Genomic DNA, 18,675 nt, shown 5'->3' on the forward strand with positions numbered 1-18,675 from the left:
GGGGAGAGAGGGAAAATGAGAGCTATACAAATGTTACATTTACTTTTTCAGGAGCAAATCTCTACATGAAAGCAAAATATATCTGTATTAAACTGTTGACAACCTTGCCTTTTGCCTCCTAGGCATTCTGCAACACCCAGATGGCACAGTCTTGAAACAGTTGCAACCGCCACCTCGAGGCCCAAGAGAGCTGGATTTCTACAGCACAGTAAGAGACCTTGAAGGGGATGGGTTTTGTTGTTTGGAGGGAATCTTTCCACTTGTCTTCTTTTATCTGTTTGTAGAATGGTTCAGATCCTTTTGTTATTAGAAGTTCAATTATTTTGGTCACATATCAAGTAGAATTGAAAAGTAGTCCTTCTCCTGGATTGGGATTGAGCATTGAGCTAGTTTACACCTAAAGTGAGAGCAGGGGAGTTTGGTCTGTGGGACCAGAATCAGGAGATGCCATCAATGAACTTGGTGAGCAGAATTCAGAGCACCTTTGCTCCTCTTACTTTATTTGGGAAGCAATTGAAATTCATGATCCCTCTCATCTGAAAGTGCTTTTCTCCAACAGCAGGACCGAGAATGGTGTGGGATGTTAAGAGACATATTTTCTTGAATATAGTTAAGTTGGTTCTCAGAAGTCATGAGACTCATCATGCAGCTAAGGTGGATAGCTCTGGTTGTCTGAGTTGTGGTTTTGTTCTGGTTGTCTGTCTCCATGCCAGAAAATGTACTTTCTACTCGCTTGTCTTTTAGAATTGCTAGTTTTCTTTATTAACTCACTTGAAGCACCATCTCCTGCAGAATACCTTAGTGTTCCCTCTGCCCTCTCTCCAGAATGACAGGGAATTATTTGTATATGCTTCTGTGTATGTGTGGTTGCATGATAGAATGAATGTAAAACCCCTTGAAGACAGGGAATGGTTTTGGTTTTTGGTCCTTAGTGCCCAATAGTGCCTGGTTCATGGTAGACATTTAATAAATCCTTCATTTATTGACTTAGCTGTAATGAACATGAATGACCTTGAATAGGTTATTTAATAATAATTGCAATAAGCACTACTTTGTTGCTTAGAAAGCTCTTTATGTTTGTCCAGCACTTTTACTTACATTATCAACCCCTTTTACATGCTGGGAAGAAAGGCAGCATTGAGTAAGGGAGGGCTGGCTTTGGATTCAGAAAAGACCTGAATTGACATCTTACTTTTTACATATATTAGTTCTGTAGCCAAGGAGAAGCCATTTCACCTGTTTTTTATTCTATTGTTAAGAGGGAGTGGTTAAATTGTTTCAGTGGAGGAAACTCCCACCTTGGGAATTCCCTGTTAAATAATCTAGCCTTCTAGGAACCAAATAGGTGAGGGAACTGAGGCTAAGAGAGGGGAAGAGTAGGAAGGTAGGAAGACTCAGAGGCACCAGGAAGGCCAGGTCTTTCTGGTTTCTGATCCAATCCCCTGCTGTCGGGTCATCCTTCACACACCTCACAATCTCTTCAGAGCCCAGGGGCCTCATTTTCAAAATGAAGGGATTTGGACCCTTGTGGAAAGCACTATGCACGTCTGATTTCATGTGAGCATCACGGCAGCATTCTGCTCTGACATTATGAATGAGGCAGGAGGACAGTGTGGAGTCATGTGTAGATGCCATGAGGCCATGGCAGATCACAGAGCCTCAGCTGTTTCCAGATTAGTTACTTAAGGGCTCCCTGTTAGCGGCATGGAAAGTGTTGGGATGGGGAGGTTTTTCTACTGATACAATCACAATTGTGGACCAAACATTGTTTCTGTACTCCTTCTATTGGAGGTCTGTCTGTATGTCATGTATATCATCATACGTCCAGATCAGGTCTAGCTGTCAGGAGCCTCACCTCCAAAAGGAAATGACATCCTCCTTTTACTCATTCTTTCTTTAGCTCATTACACTCACACCCCTGATATCTTGGGAAGAGTTCTATAAAGCTTCTGGACAGGTTGTCCCCAAACCTGTGAGGAAAAGAAAGGTACTCAGAGGCCAGTGTAAACCAGGCAGAATATTACTGTTTTTTTTTTCCACACAAAGGAGTTTCTGGACATAGATTCAGAAAAGTGTCCGCTGCCATTAGGAAACTTACCCAAATGACAGGAATGGCTACAGCTCCATTTTCCTTTAAAGCTGAGATTTAAGCATCAACATAAAGTAGTTTTTATGTTTCACCCTTCTATGCACTAGTCCTCTCAAGGTCAGTATCTTATGGCAAGCCAGATTAAAGATTGGGCATATCTTCTGGGTACACATCATTTTTGGGAAGACCAAAAATTCCTTGCCACCACTCAGCTGTAATCAAGGGACTCAAGATCTACAATCAGAGCTTGAATTCACAGGATTGCCTCCAAGATTAGGATCACTTTTCTGTCTGTCACCTTTACTTTGGAAAGGAGAGCCAGTGACCCAAGTTTAAGATTACTTGCTGCAATCCTCTTCTATAGCTGCCATGTGGGAATAATTGCTATAGGGCCAGTGTTGGGGGAAGAGCTTCCATTTCTTGTTCCTCAAGAAACAAAATTTTACTGCATCTGCATCCCAGAAGAGAAGTTACTGAGGGCAGGTCATTCCTTTTTACACAGATTCACTGAGTCAGCATTTCTTCCTGGGTAGTGACCAATAAGGAGATTGCTTTGTTTTCCCTAATCCCAGAGTCCTTTAGTACCAAGTTTATACATGGCTGGCCAGGTGCAAGGGAGGACTTTACCATCCACAAAATTAGCCCATGTGATTGGCTGGAAGCAGGCTGATCTCCTGCCTCAGCATATATGTTCCTAATTGGAATTCAGCTCTGAAGCATAAGTCAGAAGGGGATGTGATTCAATATGTATACTTGATGGTTTTATACCGAACCTCTTTTGGGGAATCTTAAATCATGTAGAAATCATCTCTGGTCAGTAAGTATTATTAATACAAGCAGCTAGCTATTGGAAAATTATTTGTAAAACACCACAAGGCACAGAACACGTTTTATTGCTTATTTATGAATCTCTTATCAGCAATTTGCAAAGTATTTTTCATTTGGAGATTTATCCTAAAAATTAAATGGGGAAAAGGAAGAAAGAACTGATTTTAGTATTCTCTATTTCATTTCCTATCACTATTATTTGCTCTTTCTCTATACTTGAAGATATACTAACATATTATTCTATTATGATTGACTTTCCTTCATTAGAGGTAAAATTAGAAAAGGATCAGCTCTGCATGCCCTTGGGCCTCTAAGCAGGCATTTGGGCTTTCCAGAAAATCTAACCTGGGAGGGCGATTGGCCATCTGTTCTTGTAACTCTGACAATGTGACTGGTCCATCTGGGCTTGGTTTGTACATTGCCTCCCAGTGCACTATTAGAATTAGATAAGATTCTTGAAGGAAATATGACTCAGTTTCTTTTCTCTTGAGCTTTTTGTTACTTAGAGCTGTGGCTAATGCTTTACATATTACAGATGGAACAGTGGGAATTTTGTAAGGCCTTTTTACTGGTAATTCATTGTTTACAAGGCAGGGAAATTTAACTAATGCTATAGCTATATATCATCCTGTGAATTACCGAGTCTGCCATACCCCAGATATATTACAAGTCATTAAGCATTCAAATGATAGGTGAGATGTTGACCTTAGAAGACTTTTTTAGAAACTAAACTCTGAACAGTGAAGGTAAATTTTGGCTTGAGAAGCTTTTAATGAGAATTATTAGACACGTGGGGTAATTCTTAGCTTAGTCACAAACATAAACATAAAATTAGAATCATTCCTTTTAGTAGAAATGGATTTAAAATTTTTTTCTGATGCCTTTTGTTTTTACTTTGCTATTCTTTGTGGCCATCTTCATTATATGTCCTTCATTCTTTGACACTCTCCCACCCCCTTTCATTAAGCTCTCTCTTATAATAGAAAAAGTAATGGAAATTAATGGCTGCTTCAGGCAGTGTCCACAGCATTTCAGTCTTATGGTTTTCTACTTTCTACTGAAAAGAAGATAGAATTCTTAACAATAACCACTTACTACCAATATGATTTCTTAGGCATGTGGTTTAACTCCTTTGAGCCTTAGTTTACCCATCCATAAAATGAGGAGTGTTTGATTATAGACAAACTCTGCTATGATACTGTCTCTAAAAATAAGAGAAATAATGATTCCTAAAAAGATGACAGTGGGCTACCACTTGATCTCTTTTAGTTTAGTGGTCCTGCCCTGTTGCTACCTAGAGAGTGGAAGAGCCATTTTCCTTGCCCACTGGAAAAAAGGAAGGATCAGAATGGCACACTCTCCTATGGCATAGCCATTCTGGAAAAGAGGAGCAAAGCCTTTCCTCCTGCTTGACCAGAATTGAATACACAGAGCACCAAAGACCTCAACAGAAAACCTTGACCAAGCCTCAAGTTCTGCTTCATGGGACTCCTCCCTTTCTTTATTAACCTCAGGGCTCAGCTGTCCCTCATAGAATAGGATAGGAGAAATTGGACCTGTTTGTTTACTGGTTTTGGGGAGCTCTCACTTATGAGCAAACTCCCCTCAGTGCATCGAGGTTTGGCTGTTACTTCCTACATGAGCCTTTCTTGGGCCATTTCTGTGCATCCTCTCTCCCACTCTTCCCCCCCCCATCGAGGTTTGGCTGTTACTTTAATTATCTGTCTTCCTATGTTGACATTCCACAAAACCCTTCCAAATCCCAAGATCCTTGAGGACAAGGCCTTTTATTCTTTTTTTTTTTTTTTTTTTTTGGTAACCGGGTGCTTCACGCATTGCTCAGACACAGCACGTACTTGATGGATCATTGTTGAATCAAATCCTGACCTTTAAAATGCTATTTCTAACCCATCCTTCTCTCATGTTTTATTGATATTAAGCCACCTCCTTGAAATTATTGTGACTCCCAGACTACATCTCTTCCCCATTTTCTTCTTTGAGATTTTTCCTCTGTACCTATTCTTGACTCAATGAATCTGCTACTTGAATAGCTCATTGGTGCCCCCTCCCTAATTGGATTTCTTTGCTCCTTAATTTTCCATTGTTCCCTACATAGTAATCTTTTTATCTGCAGATGAGGACTTCTGATCCTGACTACCTCAGATTTACCTTCTGATTTGGCTATAGTAGAGTGATAAGATGTGTAGATGGGGAAAGTCATAAATGAGGCTGAGTTTTTAGACTATCCATTGATGGAATAGCGTCTTAGGAGACCCCTTACTGCTGTTTGAGTCTTCTCAATATATTCCTTCCTTTTTATTCTTAAAATAGAGACTGATGAAACATTTTCATCTTAACTCATGGGCTCATCCTTATCCTTATTCCCCCAGAAATTTAAAGACAATCTGTTTCACTGATCTCTTACGTTCTGTACAGTTTGGTGAGCCCTGGCGAGCAGGGGCCATCCAGAGGCCTGAGGAGGGGCAAGCCAGATCAGGATGTTTCCATCCTGGTGCAGGTCAGAACTATGCTGATCAGCAGTAGAGTTGGGGCTCATGGTGGTTGCTGTTCCTGTAGGCTGGATGAGACAAGGAGGAAGACTTGATGTCCCCAAATTCTCTGAACCCAAATGTAACAAATGGAAAATGATAGTTGAAGTAAGCTTTTAAAGCAGACTTGGGTGGATGAGATTAAGGACACATGTAGAAGGATTCCTTGTGTTAATGAGAGCCTCTTAATCCTGGAGTGAGGCAAGAGGACAGTTGTAGTTGTTGAAAGGTTTTTATAAGGAAGCTCATTGGAGATGGTTCAGCTTTTTTTCCCCCCTCCCTATAAAATAAGAAGTCAGGTTCATCTTTGGAGATGCTTGTATTGGAGCTTGAGAAGAAATGATCATTGGATGAAGAATACACATCAATCAGCAGGGGCGAGATTTATATTGGAGAGTGTGAATATAATTTGTAGCGGGATCTTTGAATCTTGCAACTATTGGGAGATAGATTCCCTGTGGTCTTCTGTTTTCCCACTGTTCCCGCAGTAGCCTTCTTTCTATACCAGTTCAGTCATATCTCCCTCTCTTCTATCCAGAAATATTCAGTAACTTCCTACTATTTGTTCATTCCTAAAAATTCAGACTTTTTAAAGAATGATTTGTTGTGTAGTAATTAATCATGTAATTAGAAGGCATTTTCTGGTGTTCTTTTCTTTTTCCAGGCCTGACTATTATTATTTCTCCCTCTCCTCCTCCAGGCTCCCTAGTACTTTATTGCTTCTGTGGGTTGTTTTTTTGTGACTGCTATTCCCTTTGGAGAATAGGACCTACTATGTGTCAGGAACAGTGCAATGTGCTTTGCCACCAAGTGCTATTTGTATATGAGGAAACTGAAGCAAACAGAAGGTATGCGACTTATCCAAGATCATACAAGATCTCCCTGAGATCCCATCCCCATGATCTGTCTGCTGTAGTCTCTGGTTGTACCTTCAGGACCTCTGTTCTGGTGAAAAGAACACAGAGCCAAATTTTAAAAAAATATTGTTGGTGGGAGTGGGCAGTCTCTTGTTATGGAACTAATCTCTTGCCTCTTTAGGACAGCATTTCTATTTTTGGCCTGCAAATGAGAAAGACTAGTTCAGGCTTTTTTTCAGTGTAACACTATTGGATTGTTATTACTCAGAACAAAGATATTCCTTACGGTAAATTAAATCACTGGATTTGATGATCTCTTGCCTGACTAAATGATGGGAGGATATGAGTTCTAATAAATGAGTGTAATCAAGGTGGCAGATGGGAGTTGTAGTCAGTTTTTCATAGGAATCAGTTATGAGAGAGTTGTGGAGCATGGATGGGGGATTGTGTCGCTCCCCTGGGACCATCCAGCATGCTGAAGCTTGGGTTGATTGAGTTAGCAGTACAGCTGTTTGGATAGATAATGAAACTTGAAGCCTGGGTTTTTGATTTCTGATCTGTCTACATTCTGATCTGAGCCCAAATCCTGGTGAGGAAAGACAGATTTGCATTTGGATGAGTCTATTATTGTGATCTGAGCTATAATAAAACCTGTAGAACCAAGATCCTTTGGTAGTCAGGTTTGTCATGGATAGGATAGAGCGTTTCTACCTCGATTTACTTAATTTTTTTTTTTAAGTTTTTCTGGTGTGCTGCATTTTCAAAATGATCTTTTTATGCCTCCTTTCCCAGTCTGTCTATTCTTTCTTCCTCTCTTGGACGACCTCCTTTTTTTTTTTTTTTTTTAAATTGTAGCTTTTTATTGACTAAACATATGCATGGGTAATTTTTCAACATTGACCCTTGCAAAAACTTCTATTCCAATTTTTCTCCTCCTTTCCTCTCCCCTTTCCCCCTAGATATGGCAGGCAGTTCCATACATATTAAATATGTTAAAGTATATGTTAAATACATTAATTGTATACATATTTATGCTGCACAAGAAAAATCGGATTTAGAAAGAAGGTAAAAATAACCTGAGAAGAAAAACAAAAATGGAAGCAAACAATAACAGAAAGAGTGGAAATGTTATGTTATAGTCCACACTCATTTCCCAGCATTCTTTCACTGGGTGTAGCTGGTTCTATTCATTACTGATCAATTGGAAATGATTTGGACCCTCTCATTACCAAAAATAACCACTTCTATCAGAATTGATCCTTATATTGTATTGTTGTTGAAGTGTATAATGATCCAGGCTCAACTCTTGAAGAATAAAAAAGAGAAAGGGATAATTTGCCAAACACATGACATTGGTTTAAGAATGTATTTTACATGAATTAGTATTTCTTACATCTGAAATAGGATTTGATAAGGGAATCTGATTTTGCTTATATAACAGTTTGTTATAATGTTTAATGCATTCTCATTAAAATATAAAGGGAAAGTTTGTATTGTTGTGAGGCTTGACTTTTCCTTTTATTTGTTGTGTTGCTATTGAGAGGAATTTCGTCTGCTCTTCTCATTCCTAAAGTAGGAAAAAAAAATAATCCCCAAAGCAGATTATATGGGCTAAGGCTTTATCTGAAAATGGTTTTCTGCACAATGAGTCTTAGATGAAATTGAAAAGTCTAAGTGGAACATTAGGGGCTTGTAATTTTGAAATTTTTTGTTTTCTTCAAAGCTCTTCTAACATGTCCATAGTTTTTTCTATGAAAAACACATATTTTCTGTGTTTCGGAATCTAAGCATAGATTCTGCCTGGGAGCATTTTTATCAATGACTTGATGAAGTCATTTCAGATTTGTAGCTGATAACTAATAGATTCAGAGCTTGTTAACCTTGGTGTTCCCTCAAGCAAGACAGATTTGAATTCTATGATCCCAGCTGCATTTGCCAATCACTGTGGCTCATTCCATTGGGTTAGGGTCTATCTTCATTTTTCTTCTGAATTTGAGAATGTGCTAGTTGAGCTGTCTGACTACCGATCCTCCCTTACTTATCATGTGACTTGTCCTTTTTGTAAGATGTCATAATTTCCCTTGTTCAGATAACCTGACCAGAGTTATGTGGTTCGCAACATGCACCTGCCTACTTCCTTCTGTGGGACTCTTCATTGTCAGTACTTCAAAGCTGCAGTCCACATTTTGGGGCTATTGGAAGAGTGTTCAAAGATGGGTTGTGGTTTCTTGGAGAAGTTGGGCTTATTAAAGGAGCTTTGCCATTTTCTTAAGGCAATCCAGCTGTTCCTCTTCCTTTAGGGCCTAGCTCCTTGGTCATTTAGTACTTAGTGCCAGACCCTGTGCTAAGTATTGAAAATACAAAGAAAGGCAGGGACAGCCCTTGCTCTTAAGGAACTCAGACTTAAGGGGAGACAGTATATAAATAAAGGCGAGAAATGATCATCTTCAATTATATTAATGACTAATTATTAAATTAAGATTGAGATTTTTCCTATTAATTTCCTCACTCAATGACTGCCCCAGTAGTCCAATCAGTTTCTGAAGCACATGGCTGATGGGTGCTACTTCAGGAGCTCGTTCCTCTTGGGAACATGCTGCTCTGTTTTGGGCAGGACCCACTCCAACTAGGAGAGTGTAAACAAAATGTAATCTTGTTGAATTCCAGTCTTTACACACCCCCTTCCTACCCCACCCCATTAGAGTTCAGGGTGACCCAAGGAAAAAAACAGACAGCAATCTCCCTCTGTCCAGCTTGCTGGAGGTGACTAAGATTCCCGATTAAGCCATCTTCTCAGCAGGTGGGGCTGAAAACTTTCAGCCCACAGCCTTATTGAGTGGTCTACCCCATCACTCTTTGTTCACCAATTGGAATAGAAGCTAACATTTTCTTCAAGCATTCTTTAGTTCTTTAAAGCTTCTTTAAGCAGCATTAAGAGGTCTCAGGAAAAGGTTTTTTTTTTTTTTTTTTTTTTTTTTTTTTTTACAGAAGTTTAGGATTTTGAATGGGACTTGAAGTAAGCTAGGAAAAACAGGAGGTACAGATGAGAAAGGAGGGAGAGTGTGCCAGGCAGGGGGGGCAGCTGGAGAAAATGCCTGGAGTCAAGAGCGGAGAGTCCTTTTTGTAGAATGCTCAGAGTTTGGGTGTTACAAAGGATGGGCAACTGGGGAAGCAGGTGGAAGAAGACCAGAAAGGGAGAGAGGAGCCAAGGTGATAGCTTTGGAAATCAAACAAGGACTTTCCCTTTGATCCCAGGGCTGATAGGGAACCATCTGCAGCACTGTGGTGATATTGGCTGCTTCAGTGGAGGCTGAGCATTCAGCCAGGGCCAAGGGTCTCATCTCTTCTCAGCTTCTCATCTTCATTCTTTCCCAGCACAGCCCACATCTGAATGTTTTGGGGCCCTGGGGGAGCTGAGGGAATTAGGGGAGAGTGATGCAGGAGGAGGAGACTGGGAGGAAGGAGAAAGGGAAGGGGACAAAGAAAAACATGCAATGGTGGCAGCAGTTTCAAGACTTAAAAAAAAGACCTATTAGTTGCATTGCTCATACTAAAACAAATTAGTGAAAGCAAATATTTTGGCATTGTTAATAGTATTATAACATTTATTTTTCTATTTTTAATTTTTTTTTAATAATATGTGTAATACTCTAGTACAGTATTTCATGTTTAGTTTAGGGATAGGGGCCTCCCAGGTGAGGAAACTCTCCTTGTGCAGCCTGGAGTATGGAGAGCTTAATGGACCTGTGCCTACTTAAGATGTCTGCATCTGGTCTGATTTCCAGAACATCTCCCATTTCCGTGGTGCTTGAAGGTTTGGGAAGCACGTTCCAGGCACTCGCTCATGTGATCTTCTGGTCAGGGATAGCAGACAGAGCTGGATGAGAAAACAGGCTTGGAGAATCAGTGTCAGAGTTGGGATTAGAACTCAGGTCATCTTGAGTCTGAGTCAGAAAGGCAGCCACCAGTGACTTCTGCCACACCATGATGCCTCTTAGCTTGTCCTTTTTATTTTGAAATGAGGTTGTAACTAATTTGCTCAGACTTGGCTTAGTAGTAGCAAGTCTTTCAGCGATAGAAGCGATGGCTTCTGGGACGCTGTGGCTTAGAAGAAACCTCGGCTGGTGAAATTGCTATGACGTTGAATGTGATTGGGTCTCTTGGAGAGCGTGTGTTCTTGTTCACGTGAAAAGATTTTTATCTGTGTTGTAATTGTATGATACACATTGGCTTCAACATATTTTGTTTTGAAAATAAATGGAAAGCAATTTTATCACCATATTAATGGAATTTGAACGCAAAAAAAAATTTCCAAAAGAAATTGGGGTTTTGGAGATGTTGGATATAATGCAACAGTTAGATAAACTCAATTAGAACATGGCATTTTTTCCAAGGGGCCTAGCACAGTGCCTGGCTAAGTGCCTATTGATTCAGGATTTGGCCCCAGGTTCATGGACTCAGAGCCATACTTCTCCCAAGTTTCTGTGCCCCTCTATTGGATCTTCAGAAGTAGCTCTGCTCTTTCCTGTCACTCTTAACATTCCCTTAGAACCTTGTTTGGCAGGGGATATTGCCAGGAACCTAATGAAGAGAACTTCTTTCTGGGTGTTTATCATCTCTCTTATGTTGCAAACCCATGGAAGTCATAATTGTGTTTTTTATAACAAGCATTTGTGAAGGGAGCTGCTGGGGCTCAGATATTGTACTGGGGATTGGGCATAAAGACAAGGAACACAATCTCACCTTCCCTGCCTGCAGGGAATTTGGAAGGTTTGCCAAGCGCTTTCCAAGGATTATCTTATTCCATCCTCACCACAAGCCCTGAGAAGGAGATGCTGTTATTTATTGTATCTCTTTTAGAGAGCAGAAAATTGAGGCAAGCAGAATGTTAAGTGACTTTCTTCAGGCTCACTCAGCCAGTGGGTGCCAGAGAAGCATTCTAGAGATGGCCCTACCCAGCTGGTAATGTGACCTGGCTCCCAATGGGTGTGCGTCAAGCCGGTCAAATGCCTTGTCTGTGCGGCGGAGATCTCAACAGCTTGTTCTAGAACAATATGAGGAGGGAGAGAGGACTTGGAGCTGGCTGTCAGCATTCCAGCCAATATTTGTGCAGAGGGCAAGGTCCTGGGTTAAACTATGAAGGTAAAAGATGGATTTTAATGGCTTCCAGAAAAGGATGAGCCTTTTAGGCTGGCAGCGGGGGAGAGAGGCTCTAGTTCTGTGGGCTTGGGGCGACTGAGAGGGCTTCCTGTAGTCAGAGGGTGCAGACTTTAATTAGTAGTTGGTAATTCATTCAATGGGTTGTGACATGGGTAGGCTGACAAGAATTGTGGGATAGAGAAAGCTGAGAGGTAAGAGGTAGGGAAACCAGGAGGCTGATAGCTGATAGACAAAATGAGCTGGGAAGTTCAATTTGTCATTTCTACTGCATGCTATATTCGTTTGGGAGGGACCAGTGCAGAATTTAATTGAGAATCAATTGGATTTTCAAGCACTAATGAATAGGTTTTTTAAATTAATAATTTAAATTAATAATTAAATTAAAATAATTTAAAAATGAGACTTGACTGTTGATGGTATACTAATTCTCCTAGTTTAGAGGCAATTAAGATTTGTTCTACTTAGATTAAAAAAAAAGTTCTAACACCTTTCCAAACAGAGCTTTTAAAATAAATTTGAAAAATGAAATTCATTTTTCATATTTTTGGATATTCTTGTTGTCCAAATGTAATTTGATTGATTAGCCAATTAATTGTGATTAGCAAGGAATTTGATGAGGAATAATTAGACTTCGACTGACTTGAGTGGATAAATGGATCACTGAAGGAGAGTCAAAAGGGACTCTTCAGTCAGCTCCCCTGTTTTACATTTGCCTAAATTAAGGAGCAGATAGGTTTAGGGACTTACTTGACTTTCCACAGAAAGAGCTGGGGGTTGGACTCTCCCCTGTGACTCCAATCCTAATACTGTTCCACACTGGGCTGGTTACTCATAAATTAAGACAGCAGCTATCTCTGACAAGCAAGGCTGGCAAGGAATTATGGGTATATGACCTTATTCTTTTGGGCTAAATGGTGGTCTTGATCTATTAGAAAGCAAGATAAAAATGGTATTTTTTTCTTATTGTTTTCTAGGTTTATGCTGCTGATTGTGGGGACAATGTTCTCCTAGAGCTACGGAAATATTTGCCAAAATATTATGGCATCTGGTCACCACCTACTGCACCAAATGGTAATGTATTTTTTCTTTTTCTTTTTTTTTTTTATTCTATTTCTGATTGCTAAAAATAACTTTTGGAATTAGTATGGAATTGAAATCAAACCTGAGAACAATTGGAAAAGAAGGAACTTTAATAGTAAACTTACTCCTTTCCTCAGTCAAAATTTGATTTAATAACGAGTTTTTACTGTTTTATTTAAAATTTCTTCAGTGACATACATAAAAACAAATGATCAATTTTCTAATAATTGAACTCAAGGGCATATACTGGCTACTCATTCCAGATTTACTCATTCACTTTCCATGACCACTGCTGTTCCCTGCCTTCAAGCAGAATTGCCTAAGAATCTAGAAATTCTTAGTTTAATGTACTTCCTAGTCTTCCTTCTGAGAATTATTTTCACAAGAAGCACTGTGTGTATGATATTCTTTAGGGTATTACAATTACAATTACAATTACAATTACAAGGCTGAGAGCCCATGGATACCTGCTTGGTCCCCAATAATACTGAACAGAAACAGGGCTTGGAGGTTAGGCACCTGGAGTGGAGAGAAAAATGAGTGGGCTAGGGGATTCTTTTCTGAAGTTAACCATTGACAAAAACATGTCCACGTTGCCCTTGGATTCAACTATGTATCTGCCCTAGAAAGAACCAAGTACATATTGTTTCTTGTGAAAAAGGATTACCTAATGGAAGAATAGTTTTATAACTAAAGCAAGTAAGTCATTACTTTGTAACTTGGGATGAGTCATGTTTACAATAGTAATAAAATGCCCTGTTACAGAGTATTTTGTTAGATTAGTAGTCATCAACATGATTTCCTCCTCCTTTAGCTTGCCACCCAATCTGGCTTTTTCAGAATAATTGTCCAGGGCAACATTGTGAGCAAATGTGATGCTATTGTTACTATTTTAGAGTAAAACAAAAAGGTGCCTTATGGATAAAGGAAATACTTTATTGCATTATAATTAAGGGAGGGGTGAATTTTTGGCAGCACTTCAGGGTAGATACATTGTGTTTAGAAAAGCCGCTCCTGCCTCCTGAAGTGTGCATTCTGATGGGGGAGACAATATGCTTAACTGACTCGGTATGTAGATGCTAGAGATGATAAGCTTTAATAGCATCAAATTGCACTAGGATTGGTGAGAGGACTTATCTGTAGAGGAGATGGGAGGTAATCCGAAAGGGGGAGATATTATCAGCTTGTGGACTGGGAGTGGGGTGCTTATCACATAAAATAGCTTTGAGCTGAGTCTTAAAGAAAGCCAAAGGGAAAGGTATTCTAGGAGGCTACCATACTTGGTTTGCAATAGAGTATTTTGGGTGGAATAAGGTCTACTGTATAAGGAGACTCCAGCCTGATTGGGAGAGATTTAAATGCATTATTTGTTCCCAGGGGCCACTAGAGACCATTGAGTGACATGATAATTAGCTTGGCAGCTGAGGAGATGTTTTGGAGTGAGAAGAGGTCAGTAAGAATATTCCCATAGTCCATGTGAGAGGTGATGAAGGCCTGTGAAGCTAGAAATGACAAAGAGTTGGGAAAGTGGATTGGATTGGATATCATGGAGTGAGTAAGATGAGGAGGGAAAAAAGGAATTGTTTTCAATAATCATTTTAAATAATCAACTTCTCATCTGGAGGGAAGGGAAACAAAGTCCATTTGGACTGTGACCTCTATTAGGTATACCCTTGATCCATCTTTTTAGATCTCCATCTGTTGACCAACACAGTGCCAAGAATGGATCCCTGGAGCACTCTTCAAGATTTCTCTTCAGTTTAACCTCATCCACTTAATGACTGTCCTTTGGCATCACTCATTTAAACAATTCCAAATCCATCTGTTATCATATCAGTCACATCTCATTACTTTTAGTTGTCTCCTAGGACATTAATATAGCATGTATCTCCTGAATGTTTTTGATAACTATCTTTTTCAGAGTGTTGAGCTTGTGATGTTTGAGAGGGCCAGTGAATATCCTAAATGGCAGAATTGGGATTCTTTAAAAACTTTAACAAAATGTGGACTGACTCAGTCAGCTATTTGGATTTTTTAAAAAAGAACACATTAAAGGCAAAGGAGAGACAGGTAGCATGAATAGTGTGCTAGGTTTGGATGTGGGACAAAAACCTGAATTCAAATTTTGCTTCAGTCAGTTACCAGCAAGATTGGTCTTAGTCTCAGCTTCCTCCTCTGTAAAATAGATTTGATGATAAAATTTACACCACAGGGTTGTTGTGAGAATTGAAATATACGTTATGTAAAGCACATTGCAAACCTTAGAGCATATACAAAAGCAGTTATTATCATTTTTAACTGGCAAGTATGTATACAACTGGGAATTTTAGCAGAATGTCAGTTCATTGTAAGCTATAATGTGAGACGTGATAATAACTAAAAAGTGTGAAACAGTGTCCAGGATGAGTGCTTTATAGAGGCCCTCTAGGTTTCCTTTGCCCTGGTGTTTCTTTATGGAATTGTGAGTGGGGCATTTTTAGAGAACGATGACAAGATGGAGGATGACCTCTGAAGGAGGTTTATCTAAGTGGTCATATAGAAGAAGGGTTAGCCTTGGTCCACTTGACTGAGAAGGGCAAAATGTAGATAAATGGTAAAGTTGTAGAAGCAGAGTTTGGCTTGGGTTAAGAGGGAAAACTTCCCACTTTCCCATAAAACCTATGCTTTTCTTTCTAAAGTTTTATTGATGTATTTTATTTTTTATATTACACCCATTTACATATCACTTATATTTTGTGAGAAGTCTCTTGGAACAAAAGTAAAGCTATTTTGGTGGAAAGGAAGGAGACAATTGGGATTAAGTGACTTGCCCAAGCTTACATAGGTAGAAAAAGTCTGGCAGGTCTTCTGGACTCCAAGGCTAGTGCTTTATCCACTGTACCAAATAGCTGCCCCCAAATGAAACATTTAAGGAAAACTAAGAATACAGCGACTTCATCTTTCACATCTGTTGCACTCTTCTATTTGTTTTTTTAATGAGCATATCTTTTCTCTGGCTTCTCTTTCTCCCCTCCCCGCCATCTTCCCCAACCCCTATCTCTACAGGGGGAGAAAAATAAAAGCATATTTCTTGTAACCTGCCATGCCAAACAAAATTGATTCCTACAAATCTGTTCAAAAATGGCTGTCTCTCCACCCTATTCTGACATCTCTCTTATCTTAGTAATTGGTGGCTTATTTCATCATGTCAAGAGTCCCTCAAACTTATCTTCAGTTATCAGTTCTTTCAGAGTTGTTTATTTTTATTAATGTTATTGTATAAATTGAAATAAAAGGTCACATTATAGACAAATTAGAAAAATGTGGAAAAAATACCTATTAGATCTATGTATAAGAGAAATAGAGAAGGATCAAATAAAAAATGGAGATGGCAGATGAGAAAATAGATGCTTTTGAGTATATCAAATTTAAGTTTTTATACAAACAAAATGAATAAAGCTAAAAATAGAAGAGAAATGGTTAAGTGGGTAAGAATGTTCACAGCAAAATTCTCTGACAAAGATCTTCTTTCCAGAATTTATAATGAACTGATTGAAATTTATAAGAAAAAGTTCCCTAATTGATAAATGGCCTAAGATATGAATGGATAGTTCTCAAGGGAGACAATGTAGGTGACCTATGGAATATGAAAAAATGTTCCAAGCCACTACATTAGAGAAATGCCATTCTCTAATGGCATTAGAGCAATTCTAATGTCAGGTTGAGCCTGACATCTATCATAGTGGCAAAGATGATAACAAAAGGAAAAGACTAGTGGTGGAGGGATGCTCTATTGGTGAATCTGTGAATGGGTCTGGAAGGCAATATAGCACTATGTGTGAAGTAGGGAGATAGCAGTGACCTAGGGTCAGCAGTAGTGAGTTCAAATCTTGCCTTAAGACCTCCTAATTTTGCCTTTTGACCTGGGTGTGTCATGTAACCTTTGTGTGCCTCAGTTACTTCATTTATAAACTGTGGATAATAGTAGTTAGTAGTAGCTATCTCCCAGGATTGTTGTGAGGATCAAATGAGATAATATTTGTATAGTGCTTAGCACATTGGAGATGCTCTATTTAGTGATTTTTAATGATTATTATTATTAAAAAAAATGTGTGCCCTTTGATCCAGCTATACCATGACTAGGTGTGTTTCCCAGAGAGATCAAAGAAAGAGGAGAGAAGATCCTTTATGTACACAAATATTGATTGCAGCTCTTTTTGTGGTGGTAGAAAGCTGGAAAACAATCACTCCTCAATCAAGGAATGACTGAAGAAGTTGTAGCCTGTGAGTGAGAAGCAATAACTATTATATTTGAAAGAAGTGAGGAAAAAGATGATTTCAGAGATATGAAAAGATTTAGATGAATTGATGGAGTGAAATGAGCAGAGCCAGAAGCACTTATAATATCAGTAGTGCAAAAATAAACTGAAGTTTTCCAATAGTACAGTGACTGAGTCTCAGAGAGGAGTGGATTCTTCATCAGTGGAGATGTTCAAATAGAGGCTTGAAGTATTATAGATGGGATCTGTATTTCAGTATAAGTTGGACTAAAAGATCCTTGAGAATTCCAAGAAATACTTATACTTAGGAAAATAGTCTTTGTATGCTTTACTACCAGAAGAGCAGTATTCTTCTCTTCTTCACTGCCTGTTTATAAATAGTGTATTAGCCTCTGTGATACAGCAGCTGCCCACATTCACAGCTGGAGAGTTGCCATGGTTCTTTCTGTTTTCAGTGTCTCCCTCCTCTTTCCTCAGGCTTTCTCTTTCTCCTGATGGGGGAGCTTTTGCATTGTGGCCACCCCCATAGCCATATGTGGCAGGAACAGTCTAATATCCCATGAACTTTCTGGCCACTTTGTTTAAACAAATTTTCCCTAAGTATCTAAGGAAAAATAAAACATCTTCATTATAAGATGAAGATTCTGAAAGGCTTGTATCCTTCAGTCAAATACAATTGGAGGGCAGCTAGAGGGCGCAGAACATCAGGAATGAATTCAAATTTGGACTCAGATAATAGCTATGAGACAAGTCACCTTCATCTTGTGTGGATTTTCTCATCTGTAAAATGAGCAGGAGAAGTAATTCTGAGATGGAGCCTAGCATCCATTACAGTGGTAAAGAAAAAAAAAAAAAGGAAAATGATAAATGGTGGATCCTTCTAAGAGAAGGAAATGGGAAACCTCTCCAGTGTCTCTAAAAGAAAATGTGATCACAGAGAATCAGATATGTCTGAAATGACTGAAAGACAACAGCCAGGGTTTGTAGAGTCCAAGGCTTTGCATTGTCCTGGGGTCATTGTCATTTCGCCGAAGTGCTTTGCCACAGTGGGTCTTGACAGCGTAGTTTTAGAGGGTGGTCTGTTCCCTGAGACTTGTTCAGACCTGACTTGTCAGACTCCTCTTTCCTGGCTTGTAGATTCCATCTGACTTTGTGTGCTGATGAGGCCTTGTAGGGATTGCTTCACAGTGGGTAGCCTTGCCAGGACCTTCTCTGGGATGCCCCAGGATAGCTTGGGGCTAAGAGAGGCTGGAGAGTTTAGTGCAGACAGCATTGGACTGTCAAAGGAGAAACCAAGGGAGCAGCCAGCATTGTCAGGTTAATCATCTCTGCCTTCCTCTCTGAGATTACCTTCTCCCTCTCTGTGAAGGCCATGTGGTTTTCCCCAAAAGATCATGAGCTCTATCAGGACAGAGAGACCCAGTAAACGTTTCACGAATGTTTGTAGACTGACTCCTTTATAGCTACCATCTTGTCTCTTCAATAATATGTAGATTTCTATAGAACAGTAGGACTTCTTTTTCCAAGTTTCATAAATCATGGCCTCTTCAAATGCTTTCCAAATTACTGTATCTATTAATTGATCTTGCTTTGTGCCCAGATATCCTCTGGGCTTTCTAATATGTACAATAAATCACTATGGAAAGAAGTGGGTAGTGATTGTAGCCTCCTGGGCAAAAGACATCGGGTATTATCTCATTGGCTGAAGGATAGTCCTTCAATTGTTTTTCAGTTGCATGGGACTCTTCATGAGCTCATTTGGGGTTTTCTTGGCAGACACTGGAAAGGTTTGCCATTTCTTTCTCCTGCTCATTTACAGATGAGGAAACTTGAAGCAAACAGAGTGAAGTGAT

General features: G+C 39.4%; 1 protein-coding gene across 1 annotated transcript in view; it reads left to right on the forward strand.

Moving 5' to 3' along the window:
* Positions 1 to 18,675, forward strand: part of IPMK (inositol polyphosphate multikinase) — a 71,059-nt gene that overhangs the window by 27,342 nt on the left and 25,042 nt on the right. Inside the window, exons 2-3 of the mRNA XM_031956963.1 lie at positions 123 to 208; positions 12,458 to 12,554. Coding sequence (XP_031812823.1) covers positions 123 to 208; positions 12,458 to 12,554 — 183 coding nt within the window. The remainder of the gene's footprint in view (positions 1 to 122; positions 209 to 12,457; positions 12,555 to 18,675) is intronic.

The sequence above is a fragment of the Sarcophilus harrisii genome, chromosome 2 (genome assembly GCF_902635505.1).
Source record: "Sarcophilus harrisii chromosome 2, mSarHar1.11, whole genome shotgun sequence".
NCBI classification, from domain to species: domain Eukaryota; kingdom Metazoa; phylum Chordata; class Mammalia; order Dasyuromorphia; family Dasyuridae; genus Sarcophilus; species Sarcophilus harrisii.